This window comes from Equus asinus, chromosome 18 (assembly GCF_041296235.1).
Source record: "Equus asinus isolate D_3611 breed Donkey chromosome 18, EquAss-T2T_v2, whole genome shotgun sequence".
In the NCBI taxonomy this organism is placed as follows: Eukaryota; Metazoa; Chordata; class Mammalia; order Perissodactyla; family Equidae; genus Equus; species Equus asinus.
In genome coordinates, this window is record NC_091807.1 from 19,194,140 (window position 1) to 19,211,373 (window position 17,234).

Sequence of the window (17,234 nt, forward strand, 5' to 3'; positions counted from 1 at the left end):
TGCCAAGAAAAAGTGGCTCCCATCTTCCCCTACCTTCTCAAGATACACTTCAGAAAGGTCATAAGTATCAAAACTCTGTAAAAATTTGTCTCCAATCTCATATGATTTGTTAGAATATTACCTGGAAAAATACAAGTAAACCATTCATTCTAAAATGATAATTTTAAAAATATTCTTAGACAGATTTTAAAATGTATTCCCTGTCAAAGCAAAGCGCTTGGAGCCATCATTTGCAAGTTTAAGGCTTAAAATTAAAATAATTCCATATAGAACATTTATTTAGCACTTCTCTTTCAGGAGTTTTGACTATATTTTCTTTTTGACGATATGATGATCTATTAATGGCTGTGACTTTCTGACAGAGTATAGTCAGGGATACGATAATATTCATTATCTTCCCCACAGGGAATCAAGAAGTATAATGGAAGGAAGAGTTGCTTAAGAGCTTTTTCTAAAGAAAGTTTGTAAAAAATATTTCAAATTATTAATATGTCAGTTGCTTCCAATATTGTTTGAAAACCAGAGAATGGCTCTCAACAATCATGAAATTCAAGTCGGCCAATGACGATCACTTTTCTCCTGTCTCTTTAGTTAAAGATTTATTTTTAAATTAACTGTCTAATCTTTCCTAATTTGGGGTTTAAGAAAATTCTTTTCTTTCTTTTTTAAGACACACTTTTTAATGGTCTTGGGCTTGGAGCAGTCATTGGCCTGGGAGTTGCTGCGCTCTTGTTAATCCTCGTGGTAACCGACGTCAGCTGCTTCTTTATCCGACAATGTGGCTTATTGATGTGCATCACCAGGAGAATGTGCGGGAAGAAAAGCGGCTCCAGCGGCAAAAGTAAAGAACTGGAGGAAGGAAAAGCTGCATACCTGTGAGTACCGGGCAGCCGCATCACCTTACGCTACATGAGGGCCACAGGCAAGCCGGGGAGCTTTTTCCAGGGCTGCGTTTTCTGAGCAGCTTAAAGAGTTCTACGATAAGAATGTTGGATGCTGCCCTGCCTGCTTTCTGATCTTAAGTCTAGATGACCTTAAATGCAACATCTTGCAGAACCAAATGACTTGGAAAATAAAGTATTAAAAAATAAAACTTAAAACAGATTCTACGCTAAAAATAACTTCTATTATTTCGATTTGAAGTTAGATAGATGATAATCATACAAATTTATTCATTTATGATTTCTCTCACCATTTTTTCAGTATATATTGAATTATAAAAAGGGAATCAACAGCAATTTGAGTTAAAAATTCAATTAAACTGAGTTAGAAACATAAATTAAGCCAGCTCTTACAAGCATAAGAAGTGGCTACATATAGGTTTCAAGATTGTCTGTACAGAAAATGTTATGTGTGCTATGCAAGATATTATTACAGATTTTGAATTCACTTTTCAAATTTTGACCAAAAGATGACTGTATATTAGAATTTGGAGCTCTTTGTGACATCACTTTTAATTAGAGTATGAATTCCAAGAAAATATGCAGTTAAATTTTGTAGAACATTCTCATCATATAAAAGTAATTAAGACGTTTTAATACTTCTTCTTTGTTTCGTTCATCTTTACATAGATTTGTATCTAATCCCACAAGTTGAATAGGTTCAATGAAAAAAATTCGAAAACACAAAAAAGTATACCCATTCGCACATATACACACAATGTTTGTACATGTGTGTAAATGTGTGTTTGTATATATATATACATATGTGTGTATATTAAACCCTGCAATTAAAAACAAACATTCTTTGGGGCTGGCCTGGTGGCATAGCAGTTAAGTTCACATACTCGGCTTCAGCTGCGTGGTACTCGCAGCTTCAGATCCCAGGCGCGGGCGGACCTACACACCAGGCATTGAGCCATACTGTAGTGGCGTCCCACATACAAAATAGAGGAAGATTGGCACAGATGTTAGCTCAGGGACAATCTTCCTAATTCCCGCCCCCCGCCCCCCCAAAAAAGAAGAAAAAGAAACATTTTTAAGAGTTAAGGACATCTCCTTTACTTTTTTTAATCTTACAGTCTTTCTACTACATACTTTTCTAACATCTCATTATGAAAATTTTCAAACATAAAAAAGAGTTGAAAGCATTTTATAGCAAAGAGTTTACTACAGCAAATCAGCTACTTGGATTCTATAATAAATATTTTATTATTTTTCCTTTATTCCACGTTTATCCATCCCTCAATTCATCAGATTTTTTTATGTTTCAAAAACACAGTTAGTTCACTTAACCCCTACATAATTCAATTTGTATGTTATTACATTAGCTGCTATAGAACTTGGTATCAACGGATTGTTACAATGTGTACTCTTTCATGTCTGGCTACTTTCATTCAGCATAATGTTTTAAGATTCATTCATGGTCTTCTATCTATCAGTAATTCATTGCTTTTTATTATTGAGCCATTTTATTCATTTTTCTATGCATACATTTAGGCATGTATGGTCTCATACATTACTTTCTAGGCATAAGGATATAGGCGAATCCATTCTGCCTGGCTGCATTATTTTTGATCTCTAAGATTATTTCAATCCTACTAGGCAATCCATTTCTCATGGATACTCTGTAAGGAATATTTTGCACTTCATGAGATGCCACATTAGATAGCATACATTTTCGATTAAAAAATAGATTCAATTCTCAATCAAAATGCCACTTACTTACTTGGACAGAGAGCATAGAAAAGAACAACAGGAATTAGATTCTGCTTCACACTTGAATAGAATATCAATGTGTGACATAGTAAATATAGTGGGATCAATTCACTGTCAAATATCTCTTGTTTTCTTCATAAGAAAATATTCTACTTCCTAACAACTTGCTGTGCTTTTACATTGTCTCATTAGCTAAATACATGTATCACCAAACTTCGTTTTAGTTTGTTTTTCACATATTGAGAAAATAATGTATTATGTAACATAATTACACATATATACATATGTTACATGTGTATACATATATATTCACACATAAATCAAAGATGAATTTTATACATCTTCATTCTTGCTCAAGCATTGAGCAAATATTTATGGAATAAATACTAGATAACAAGCACTGCTACACAACTTAGCCATAAAGTGTTGAACAAAACAAATAAGAATTTTGTTCACACGGTACTCATGTTCTAATGCAAGAAGACAGATGATAAACACCATTTAAAAATTAAAATGTCTGGTAGTGATAAGCACTAAAAAAAATGAAAAACATGGGTCAGCCCAGTGGCGTAGAGGTTGGGTTCACACACTCTGCTTTGGTGGCCCAGGGTTTGCAGGTTCAGATCCCCAGCACGGACCTACACACTGCTCATCAAGCCATGCTGTGGCAGCATCCCTCATACAAAAATAGAGGAAGATTGACACAGATGTTAGCTCAGAGACAAACTTCCTCAACCAAAAAGAGGAAGAGTGGCAACAGATGTTAGTTCAGGGCCAATCTTCCTCAGCAAAAAAAAAAAAAAAGAAGAAGAAGAAGAAGAAAGAAAGAAAAGAAAAACAGAATGATAAACTGTTACTAAAGATTGGGTCATAAAGTCCTGTCAGAGAAGTTGAAATTTAAGCTGAAGTGTGAGTGATAAGGGGCCATATAATGATCAGGGAGGAACATTCTATGCTGATATAACAATTAATATGAAGGCTGTTAAGGGAGGAATAAATTTAGTATGTTAAAGGCCAAATTAACATGAGTAGTGCAAGGCAGAAAGAGAGACGGGTACAAATATTAGGTTGGAGACTTGTCTAGGGAATGAAATATTAAATCTTATTGGGTCAAAGTAAGAAACTTTACTTTTTTTCTGTGTAGAAAGCTACTGGAAGTTTTTAAAGATTACTTTAGCTACTCATGAAGAATGGATCACTGGAGGGTTGGTAGATGTAGAGGAAAGATTTAGAATCAGGGAGACCGGGTAGGAGGGTCTTGAAATACTCCAGGTGAAAAATGATGATCTTTTGGACCAAAGTTGTAGCAATATAGGCACATAAAAGTGTATAGACTCTAGACATAGGTGAAGTAGAGTCAACTGCTATTGATTGATTGGACTTTGGGGTGAAAGAAGGAGAGAAGTTAAAAAGGAGCATCATGTTTTTGTCTTAACTAACTGAAGGAATGTTGATAACCATGTGCAAAACAATGATTCGAGTTCTGCTATTTATTTTTATTTGACTCCGTTATTTGTTAATTAATCCACCAGCTCATCTGTTTATAAATCCCGCTGAGTTTTATTAACCTTAAAGACTTGGGAAGATGAAAACACATGTTTCACTCCACGTTTATTATCCATCACAACTTTCCATATCATAATTTCTCTTGGCTTGGGAAAAGAGTTTTCAACTCATTTTCAAAAGTTCATCATTCAAATTGGGAAAAGATTATATATAATCTTTTGAAAAGGGTTATATAAACTCACAATGAGAAATAGGATATTACTGATTTGATTAATTGAATTAATTCCAGTTTCTAAACATGATCCCAAGCATTCCGAGACGAGACTAGTTCTTTCATGCTATCACAAGTTACAAGACTATGTAGATTTACTACATAACTACATACTTAGAGAATTCTTGTTTAAAGAGCATCATGTTGCAGAAAAAAGAGAGCTGAATACCAGTAACATACAGGATGACATTAAAGTTCTAGAATATTTCATTATTATTTGGCTCTTAACAATTTAAATTTACATTTGTCTTACATTCTCATAGTTTATCTTATAAAAATGGCTAATGCTTCCTAATTTATCAAACTACTTTACTCTTATTTACCCAAGCATTTATTTATACTAACAAATATCTATTGAACACCTGCATAAACAGGCAGTATTCTAAACCCCAGAGACACAATTCTGCGAGGAAAAGCAAACTAGTCCCTGCCAAGATCTAGCTTTTACCCTGAGGGAAAACACATTTCAGTTAAAAAAAAAATCAAATAAATAAATAAATAAATAAATTCTGTTATAAATGCTACATAAAAAAACCCCAAAAATTTACCCAAACTTGTCTCAGCAAGTTGTAAAAGAACTAAATTATAAGGGAATAATAAGAAGTAACTAGCTAAAATTTGTGTATGTATGTGTGCATGTATGTGGAAATGGCTTTTCAATGTAGAGAAAGAGAAATACCCAACTCCAGTCCCCTCTAGGTTTCCACATATGGGAAGGGAAACACCCAACTCCAGCCCACTCTAGCCATCCTGTTGCATTTAAGGAGCGGGAAGAAGAAAAACCAGGAAGCAGTTGTGAGGTTCACAGTCCAGGGGCACAGACTTACTAAAAGACTGAGACCTAATGGTAGGACTATAGAATGCATCCTCCACATCACACCTTACCACCATGTTACCAAACACCTATATTCAGCAGTTCCTTGTAACCAGTACATCATGTCCCACTATCAAGAAAAAATTACAAGGCATACTAAGGGAAAATTCAATTTGAAAAGGCAGAGCAAGCATCAGAACCATGTTTGGATAAAACAGAGATGTTGGAATTATCAGGCAAAAAATTTAAAAAATATGCAATTAATACGGTAAGAACTGTACCAGATAATGTAGACAGCATGCAAGAAGAAATGAGCAATGTAAGCAGAGATGGAAATTCTAAGAAAGAATCCAATATAGATGCTAGAAATCAAAAACACCACAACAGAAATGAAGAACACCCTTGATGAGTTTATCAGTAGACTGGACACAGCTGAGGAAAGAATCCCTGAGCTTGAGGACATCTTAATAGAAAACGCCAACACTTAAAAGCAAACAGAAAAAAGATCGAAAAGAAACCAGACTACCTAAGAACTGGGACAACTACAAAAGGCAAGACACACGTGTAATGGGAATACCAGAAAGAGAAGAAAGAGAAAAAGGAACAGAAGAAATATTTTAAATAATAATGACTGAGGAATTCCCCAAATTAGTGTCAGACATAAAACTACAGATCCAGGAAGTCCAGAGAACATCCAGGAGGAAAAATGTCAAAAACAAAAACAAAACAAAACAAAACTACACCTAGACATCTCATTTTCAAACTACAGAAATTCAAAGATAAAGAAAAACTCCTGACAGAGGTAGAGGAAATACACACCTTATCTATAGGGAAACAAAGGCAAGAATTACATCTGACTTCACACACACCCACACACACACAGACACCAATCTGTATATATACATATATCTATTATTGCAGTTTTTTCTTACATAGCAATGCAGCTTCAATAATATTCTGTTTCAAGACATAAATTTCTGACTCATTCTTTTCATAAGTAGTATTCCATAGTATTAGATACCGTAAGATATTTATGCACTTCTCCATTGTTACAGTTTAGATGAAACTGTCAATATTTTTATAATATTCAAGTAAAATATGCTCTTTTGAACTTCCTTTTTACATAAATCCTGCTGTAAATGTGCACTTACCTCCTAGATGTGGAATGAGGGATCAAAACCAAAAAATACTGGCAAATTGCTCACAGAAGTCTATACCAGTTCTCACTCCCAATAAAATTGGGGGATGTATATTTTGCTACAGCTTATCAAACATTGAATATTATCAATTTATTTTTATTTTTGCCAATACAATAAATAAAAAATATCATTTACAATTTTTCTGATCCAGATTGAATCTTAGCTTATTTGTTTTATGATTTTGATCCTTTTACTTTTTCCTGGAATTTTCTCTTCATATTCTTTACACATTTTCATAGAGTTATTTAACTTTTCTCTTACTTGTTGATTATATAATGTGGCCCTTAATCACTCGATGTTGTATTTGTTGCAAATATTTTTCCCGGTCTATCCCAAAGTTGAGATGTTTGTTTATGATGCCATTAATTATATGAATCTTTACCTTTTTATTCAAGAATTGGTAAATTTTATTAAATAATTTTTCTCAGTGTGCATCAAGATATCTTCATTTTCTTTTTCTGTAACTTGTTCAAGTTGCAAGTTTTAGTAACGTATTTCCTAACATCAATCCTCCTTGCCTTCCTCGGATACTGATGACAGTCAGGACTGTTTCAGTGCTGCATATATGTCAGGCACCCTTCTAAGCACTCTGCAGAAAGTAGTGTGTTATCATTATCATCCCTTTTTTGCTAATCAAGCAACAGCAGACAGAAATGCTTATGCAGTGAGTGAGTGTGAAAGCCAGCTAGTTTGGTTCCAGGACACATCCTCTAAACTGCTCTGCTATACTCGTCATCATTTTCTGCATAATAATCAGTTCCAGAAATCTGGCCAGAATTTATAGAAAGTTTACTAGTCTATAAACTGTGAAATTGTCCATAAATTATGGCATACATTTTTATGACAATTTCAACAAAATATTATCCTGTCACTCTTTATAATTCCACAGGAAATATCGGTAATGATTCTGATATCACTTCAAGTATAATTAAATATAATTTATACAGAATAGGAATTAGATTCACGTAAATTATATGTGTGCTTCAGATATATTCACATAAGGGTAAGTAAAATATTAACTTGATCATCCTTACAGTATTTCTTGTAATAGAAAGGGTTGGAAACAACGTAAATGTCTGTCATTTGGAACCTGATCAAATACGTGGTGGTGTATACGTACAACAGGACGGGATGCATCATGAAAAAGAGAGAGGCAGCTCTGAATGTTTTCTCATGGGCTCCGGCTAATACTTAATGTTAATTGAAAAGGCAAAATTACATGCAGTTGGTATGTTACCATGTGCTTAAAAACAGCTATATGCTCTTTCATACATATATGCTGGTACATGCACAGAATATCTCTGAAAACAAGATTTAAAAATGTAACTGATGGGGCTGGCCCAGTGGCATAGTGGTTAAGTTCACACACTCTACTTCGGCAGCCCCAGGTTCACAGGCCCAGATCCCAGGTGCAGACTTACACACTGCTCATCAAGCCATGCTGTGGCAGCATCCCACATACAAAATAGAGGAAGATTGGCACAGATGTTAGCTCAGGGACCATCTTCTTCAAGCAAAAAAAAAAAGAAGATTGGCAACAAATGTTAGCTCAAGGCCAATCTTCCTCACCAAAACAAAAATAATATATATATATAAAATATATATCAGTAATTGTCTCTCTGATAAATAACTAAATATCCTATGAGAAAGGAATGGTAGGGAGGTTCACTTTTCCCTCTCTGTCTTTTTGTAGCACTTTATAGTACATAAACATGCTAGCTTTTTAAAAATTAAAAGATCATTAAAAACAAAAATAAGGATTTTAGAGCAACTCACAATTTTCTCTTGCTACACTTTCATTTCCTTTCTGTAAAATTTATTTTATCCTTTCTAGTTTAAGTTGTTTGTTTATGTGTTTATTTTCAGTAGAGAAGATACAATTAAAATCAAGTTCATTATCTTTTCTTTGCAATCTGTTTCATTTCATCATAGACCTGTATCTATTGTTAATACAATTAAAAATAAAATCCAAACTTCGAATCACTTTTCTGCTCAGAATCATTAATAGTTAACGTTTTTCCAAATACTATCATCCTCTATGTCATCAAGAGCATTGGTTTCATGAAGAATTTTTTAAAAGAATCAATTGAAGAATAAAAGCTACAACAAACAAATAAGCAAACAACATAAATCTAAAATTTAATGGTGATAGGCTCTTTAATCATCTTTACTATTATATTGATTGCACTTATTTGGAGCTCCTAATCAGAGAATGCTGCTAAACATTCTGAATCACCAGCTCCCATAGACATTTGAGTTTTAGAGGTATAAAGAGTTCTTCACTATTGATCTCTAGGTTTTCTTCTATTTCTACTGACTCACATCCTTCAAATTTTGATGTATTTGTCTGTGAGGTACCTACATACTCAGCAACGTTTTCAAACCTGCCACCTGATCAGAAGTGTTTTATCATCCTTAATATTTTCCTGTTCAAATCTCAAGATCTGTGAGGTCTGTTAAGTATGTGGGCCGTTGTTAGGTTTTTGCTGTTTGCTTTGTTTTATGTGTAATCCTGGTTTACTTGATTTTTAAGAACGAACTTCAGTGTCATCTATCTACCATACAGTATCACATAGAACAGTTTCGCTGCCCTCTCATGCCCAGTGCTCCACCATTACATCTCTCCTTCACTCCCTCACCCTGAACCCCTGGGATGGTGACCAGTGATCTTTTTACTATCTCTATAATTTTGCCATTTCCAGAATGTCATATAATTGGATTTGCATGGTATGTAGCCTTTTCAGACTGCCTTATTTCCCTTAGCAATGTGCATTTAAAGTTCTTCCATGTCTTTCTGTTGTTTGATAGCTCATTTCTCTTTATTGCTGAGTAATATCCAGTTATATGGATGTGCCACAGTTTGTCTATCCATGCACCTGTTGAAAGACATCTTGATTGGTTCCAATTTTTGGCAATTAGAGTATAGCTTCTATAAACATTCATGTACAGATTTTCAGGTAGACATAAGTCTTCAACTCATTTGTAAATACGTAAGAATGCAATTGAGGGTTTGTGTGTAAGACTATGTTCCTGGGGAGGTGAAGACCCCACCTCTTTCTTAAATTTTTTGTGTGCCAAATTATTAACCTGTGTTATAAGTGGGTCATCTCCAACCCTTATATTTCACTTCACTCTTTATCTTCACCAAATGTCTTTCCTATTTTTCTTATTTCTGTTTATTTTTTTGGGTGTGAATCTTTGCAGTAATCTTTCTACATTTCACATTTGTGATAAATTACACTCACTCTCGTATTTTAGAAATCCAATAAAGATGACATGGATATGAAATTATAAACAAAAATATCATGTATATATGTTACAACATTGTTTTTATTTCAACTATTTCCTTGAAAACATGAATATGTTAAAATTCAATGATCGCACTATAGTTAACATCATTCATATAAATTGAGACATTTAAAACAATAAAACGTGTATATATTTTATCTTACAAATTTTGAAATAGAAGCAATATTTCTGATACTATTTTTCAAATTTTTAAAAGATGTTTTTAAATGTATATGGCTAGTTCAGGAGAACGAAAGCAATTTCATGTCATAAATTTTATTCAGCAAAAATACTTTTCATTTAATTCCTAAAAGAAATGACACAATAAAACTTAAAATTTGAACTACTTTTGCAAAATAACACAATTTTAATGAGAAAAGTAATTCTAGACAAAATGGAATATCTTTCTATTTTTTCTGAGTGAAAAATACATGATTAGATGAATTTAAATGGAAAAAATTTCCTAGTGGTATTCTTATGACCATGTTGGATTTATTTGGAGGGAGGCAGGATTAGATGGAGATTTTAAATTATGCTCCATAATGCATCCTTTTTCCATTACATACATAAGATTCTTTTTCTTTACTTCTCTAGGAAAGATGGATCAAAAGAACCAATAGTGGAGATGAGAACAGAAGATGAAAGAATTACTAACCATGAAGATGGGAGCCCAGTAAACGAGCCGAATGAAACAACACCACTAACGGAGCCTGAGTATGTAGCTCGAAGTGCTTATTTATAGAGAAGTATTTTGAGAGTGATAACACATTAGCATTATTTGTAGCATGTATTACAAATAACATCATTTACAGAAAAGTATTTCTTTTTCAATGAAAGTACATCTAAAATCTATTTTCTATTGAGACATTCCACACAAAAATTCTGTATCAATGTTGAATAATCTACTGTTCAAATATCTATTTATAATTTTATGCAAAATATCAAAAAGACAGAAATGTGTTACAGAGTTGGGTTTTCCTACACTAATCTTACTCTTTAAGAAAGTGGTACTTTCAAACTTTGATTGATTTTCACTGAGATAGAGGTGTGTGAGGAAATTGGTCATCACTTTAAATATGAATATGACAATCTAAAATAGAAATAAATAGGGTGGATTATACACAAGTCTATTTAAAAATGGAAAGAATATTTGTTAAGAAGAGGAAGAAATACTGTTAAACTATCACTTTAATGAGTATACAGTAAATGGTGCTTGGTCTCCATTCAAGATTATGTTATTTACTTCTTTCTGCATCCATCAGGGCTCCATTCAAAACACAGTAGGTATTTCAGCTAAACCTGCAAAGATGATGAACATAAGCAAAGATGATGTTCATACACATGAAAGTTAAGATGATTAAAGCCAAAGGCATCCTTGACAATAATAATAGTAGTGCTGTATTGCTATATTTGATACTAACAAAACCATGGCTGTCATATTATTCCTTAAATATTGCTCACCCAAATGACTTTTAAACTTTATTGTTTTTCAAAATAAATATTCCTTTTTTCTTTACCAGCTAGCATTCCCTTGCAGAGAAATTTGATTCAGGCTTCTCATGCTGAATGAAAGGCAAAGTGTTGTCACAGGTGAAGACAATAGCTTGTTTCAGAAACCCCCTCTGTGTTCTCTCAAGGAGCTGAAACGATGAATATTTAGACATATATGAAGTACGACTCTGTAGCTAAAATTTCAGTAGAAATCCTCAGGCTGTTTTTAGTGACTGCATATAGAGATTATTACTCTCTAAATTGAAGTTAACCTTTGTAGAGACCTTACAAATCAGAAGTCTTTTTAATGACGCAAAATATTACACAACAAATCAAATTCCTGTCTATTAATTAACAGTTACAATGATACATAGATGTGTTTGAAAACTACTTAAGAAAATACCCTTACATATGGCAGGGCTGTGTTTTGAACAAAACAAAATAACTACTCTGGGTCTCAACTATAGAAAAAAAATATTCAACATAAAAATAATAGAAAACAACACAAACATAAGTAGTGAAAAATAATATACGCAAAAGTACACCATTGGCAAATTAGTTGCAAACACTGGTTAATTACAGACTCAGTACTTAGTTCTTTGAGTAGGACATAGTAAGCATTTTGAAACCTTCCATCAGAGCTCTGAATTTCTTTACATTTGGATGCTAGAAGTGACTTGTTGTTTTTATAATCTTTTATTGTCAGTGTTTTCAGTACACAGAACAAGAGAAGGGCAGAGCTGTGAATCCAATATTTCTAATACATGTAAAAGAGCCTACCCTAGTAATACAAACTAGATGCTACTTATCTTCCAGAAATGGATCTAAGCAGTTTTTTCTTATTACTTACTTTCAATTGGTTAGTTTTCACAAAATAGCTTTGAGCTTCAGAATGCAATGGTTTACCCTTCTCATTCAAAAATATAAAATAAATTATAAATAAATTTCAGAGGAACTAGCATAGTAGCATTCACTGCCCCATAAAATGGTGAGGCTAAAGTCGGAGAGGTGAATGAGTTTTATTTGTAACTTAATTTTTTTGATGTGGAAAAATTATTTTGTCAAGGGAGGAAAAATTACCCCCCAAACCGTGTACCCAAGATGTAACAGTAAAACTAGCAAAAAATAGGGGCCCGCCCCGTAGCTGAGTGGTTAAGTTGGCGCGCTCTGCTTCAGCGGCCCAGGGTTCGGATCCTGGGCACGGACATGGCTCCGCTCATCAGGCCATGTTGAGGTGGTGTCCCACATGCCACAACTAGAAGGACCCACAACTAAAATATACAACTAAAAATGTACTGGGGGGATTTGAGGAGAAAAAAGCAGAAAAAAAAAAGAAGATTGGCAACAGTTGTTAACTCAGGTGCCAATTCTTTTAAAAAAATAGTAAAACATAGCGAATTTAAGAATGGTGAAAAAAACTAGAAATCTTGATTCATTGCCATCCTAGTGTCGACTGAAATAAAGAGTCTAGGTGATATTACTGAAAGAATTTCAATAATCAGCATGAGGAGTTCAAAGCGAGGAAACCAGTTCAACAGAGAGCTCTGATGGAGCTGCTCCCAGGGGTGTGAGGTTAAGTGCAGCTTATCTCTCTTTCACAAATAGTGCACGTGGAGGGAAGAGGAAAAGAAAAAAAATCTTCCAACTAGATTTCATATGTGTCAACAAAAAAAAGAGATAGAGTGCATCTGGACTTTTCTCTAGATTCCACATTGAAGATAACATAAACAAGAATTTCCTGGTTATACATCAAAGTTCAGAGATGCTGATGTTATCTATGTGTGCAGGGAGGCAAGGACCAGGGTCTTTAATTATTCCTTCAATCTCTAGGAAATGCAGCTGGGAAATGGGAGAGCGAGCTACCCATTATCTTTTCCTGTTGTCCAGCTGGCATCTTTGTCATGAGGAGTGGGGATGCAAGGTCATGTGACGCAAGATGAAGATGGCCCGCACGCCTGCTTCACAACACAGCGTGGATTTTATTGTACCGACTTAAAGCCTTTGCAGTTGGCTTGTTAGGGTCTCCTGTCAGACCAGGGAGAGGGGTCCCAAAAATCTGTCCACAATAGTAAGATTTGTGAAGCTGTCTTAATTTAAGAAATAAAGGTTGCTCTTGCTTCATAGGTTAAACTGGAAACAACTCTTGAAAAAAGAGTGCTCATAGATGTCACAAAGGTAACAAGAAAAAAAAATAGTGAAAAGAGACCAATGGAAAAAGACAGACAGTGAATTCAAAAAGTGAGAAAGTCCTGAAATATATTTATTTGCATTAAGTTCCAAAGGATATTGCTAATTCACCCAGCTTCTGAAGTTTGTATAACAGAATATGGCAGCAACTATCGATTGTTTTTACTTGAAAAACCTGAGTACTAGTAAATTGTCTAGTTGACGTATAAAAATGTTTTGGCTTTTTTACATTCCAAAGGAATTATATTTTTAATATCAACAACTGGTTATCAAACCTAAGCCACTCTATAATGAGCGAGTTGGTGCATCTAAATCTACAAATATATTTTTTCACTCATCATTCTGCATTACATTTTGACAATAGACAATATTATTTTATTCTCTTTTCAATTACTTTTCTGTCAGTGTAATATTACGTTAACAAATCTGATTCCTTTTTATTCTAATAATTGTAGCATATCTCCTGCTACAAAACAATAAGTGAAATATTAAGGGATACCTTAATGTGCCTTACCAAATGAAGACTATTATTTTTGTATTTCCTTCCAGAAAATTGCCTTTAAAAGAAGAAAATGGGAAAGAAGTCCTAAATCCAGAAACTATAGAAATTAAGGTTTCTAATGACATCATCCAATCAAAAGAGGATGACAGCAAAGCATAACACCAACATTACAGAGGCTACAAAGAGCATTTGGATTGCAGTGACCCTATGACCAAAATGATTCCATGGACCTTAATTTCTTGGGAAACTTCTAGCTTGGAATAGCTTGTACACATATACATACGATCAAATACTCCTGCCCATAGTCCATTTCCTTTTGTTGTTGTTGTTGTTGTTATTGTTGTTGTTTATTTTGTTATGAATTTAGATATAGAGACCTGACTGGCACCAGCTCTTGGGTATCAATTTGACACTATGATCGAAGTACTGCAATTGATTATATGGCTAAAGCGCTCTGTTTCTTAAGTATCACGACCTCTCCAACAAATAGGGGTTTAAGAAGAATACAAAACAAAAACTTTGTGAGCTAAATGTATAAGAAAGCCCTGCATGTTTTTTAATCCTATCTTGGGCAAGTAGATTATTAAAGTGGATTTCGGTTTAAAATGAAAACACTCAATAAAGGTTAGACTTTTTATCAGGAGAATTTCGGGGAACCTGAGCTTAAAGGAGCCACGTATCTTTAGCAGATATTGAAAATTGAGAGAAACCTCGGAAAACTCTTTTTAAGTTATAATTACAATGCTATTTCAACATTGATTTCTGATAGACTGAAGTGCCAGATCAAAATTGTTACCCATTTGAACGAATATTAGTTGTGTACAAAATTAGATTAGAACGATTGCGTAAATCTCTCTCTTAAATATGCCATATTCATTCACAATGAATTACACAAAATGTATCGCAAGTGAAAATAATATTGATTTTTGCCCTCAGCTTCAAATAAAGTAAATTGAAATGGGAACAACATCAATATTGTCTTGATATATTTATAAATATGTTATTATCTTTTACTTTTTAAATAATTTTATCGAAAAGCAAATCTTTAGTGTCCAAATAGTTCAAACCATATCCTCATACACATTTTTTGCCTATTGTTTTAGATAATCTTTGCTTAAAAATTTATTTTTCCAGTGTTATAGGTCAATCATTAAATGCAATTGGCTAATGGAAATTGAAATCCTTACTGGTTAAATTGAGGAGAAATTAGCATTTAAACATGCATAATAGTGTCAGTGATAAACAACTGAATTGCCACTATCTGTTTTTCTTCTGGATGTTGTAGCTAGATGTCATTTTAAGATTTTGATAAACTTTGGTTGAAGAAATTCTTTAACTGTTCAACACAAACTTTCTAATATTACTATGTTTTAGGACCTATACCAGAATAAAATACTTCTTAACTTCCAAGCTATGCAAGCTCCCAGAGGTAAAAGATTGAAACCTGATTGTCACGTATATGTAAGGTAAAAAAATGTATTTATGATTATAAATATACATACCAATGGGGAGCAGGTTTTAGATTGTTTCTTACCCTAGAGAGCCAAAGGTTTCTTTAGGCCCCATCATATTCATAACCTTTAGTGTTTCAGGTGGTATTATACTCAAACATTGATTGGTTGGGGAATGCGTACCAAAAGAACGCTGGAGGAATGTTAACAATGCAGAGCGACCCGCCTTAGGATGTCTCTCTATAGAGATAATTTGATGAATATTAAATATAAAATTAATGCCATTCATGAATATTTTTATTTATAAAGTGCTTGAAAAGTGCTCCATCAGTCAAGGAGAGACAACTAACTAATTTTACACAATTTTGGTTATCAGCAACACAGACTGTGCCCATCTGCATGTTCAGGCACTAAATATCCACAGTATCGTTGCCATAATTTACAGGGTTATAATGCAGCAATCACTCCTTGCTTCTTTATGGCAGATTCTGAAGGAAAAGAATTCCTGTGCCTACCTAAAAATTTGAGCAAGAATTATCCAACTGGTCTTTTGATGGATTTGACTGTTGATGTTTATGTTATGTTTGTCTGATCATCTGTTGTTTTATTTTAGTTTTTTTTCTCTTTTGTACCAATGTGCTAAAACTAGTTAAAATACTTGAATTAGTTTGTGCAAAGTAACTGGGCTTAATAACGTAGCCACGAATGCCAATTTTCCTGCATGGGGCTACATGGTTTTAAACTAATAATGGTGAAAGAATTAGGAAAACTGAGACAGCAATTCAGCATGTTTACTACTGTTATATTCGTGCTTTACTTCAAGAGTAGAGAAATCATAATAAAGAACAGATACTTTTGTGTTTTCTCAATTTGAAAGTTTTGTTTCTCTCATTTCTTTGGATTTTCCATATAAAGCAATTTACTTAAATATTTCTTTCATATATATATATATATATATATATATATATATATATATATATATGCTGTTCAATTTCTTGCCACTAATGTGGAGTAATGATCTGAAGTTAACAGATAATCTGGAACTAATTGTAGACAGACTGTTTCAAGTGCACTGTTTCAATTGTCCACGTGGTCTTTATCTCTTGTCTTTGAAATCTATGCCATGCAGGAGCAAGGCAATACTGTGATAAACATTTTTTTTTTAATGTTTCAGTGGAATGCTCCAAATTACTCCTTTGTAAAAGTTTCCAAATAAGAGATGGCTTGTAGTAAATTGTAAAATATGAGTAGAACTCAAATAATCTCTTTCTTATTTTTTATTCATATTCTAGACAAAAACATATCCATATAACTGTATACATATTTTTACTATATGAGTACTCTTAAATGTTACTATAAAAGGTCAAAAAGAGTTGACTGAATATAAGTAGGGTTAAATAATCAGAACTCTATACTACTTTAAACAAAGAAGCAAAGATATCACTGAAAATATTGGAATTTCTTGATAGGTTATATGCAATTAGGCAATGACAATCTATATCCAACAACATATAAGAGGGAACAGTAATATCAGCATTTTAGCACATTTTTTTTTTTAAAACTGGCACAAATTAATGTGTCAGCATATTTTACAATGATCTGCAAAGGAATTTAAGAATTTTGATTTCTACAGATTTATTTATTATTTTTGTGAGTAGATTTGTTGCCATTCTATTGATACTAATGTCTAACATTAAAGTAATGTTTCTCAAGTTTTCCTTTATTTTTAACACTAATTTCTATTATAGCATTTTTCAAAGACTATTTGATCCAGCAAAGTTTACATGAATCTTAGTCTTTGAAGTAAACATTTATATAAAGGATTTTATTAATCAAATTATTTATTTGAATGCAACAATTAATGGTAA

The 17,234-nt window shown here is 33.2% G+C and overlaps 1 protein-coding gene across 1 annotated transcript in view; it reads left to right on the forward strand.

Moving 5' to 3' along the window:
• Positions 1-16,235, forward strand: part of NCAM2 (neural cell adhesion molecule 2) — a 483,364-nt gene extending 467,129 nt beyond the window's left edge. Inside the window, exons 16-18 of the mRNA XM_044751022.2 lie at positions 671-875; positions 10,330-10,449; positions 13,963-16,235. Of these exons, the coding sequence (XP_044606957.1) occupies positions 671-875; positions 10,330-10,449; positions 13,963-14,074 (437 nt within the window). The 3' untranslated portion in view covers positions 14,075-16,235. The remainder of the gene's footprint in view (positions 1-670; positions 876-10,329; positions 10,450-13,962) is intronic.
• Positions 16,236-17,234: the final 999 nt, after the last annotated feature.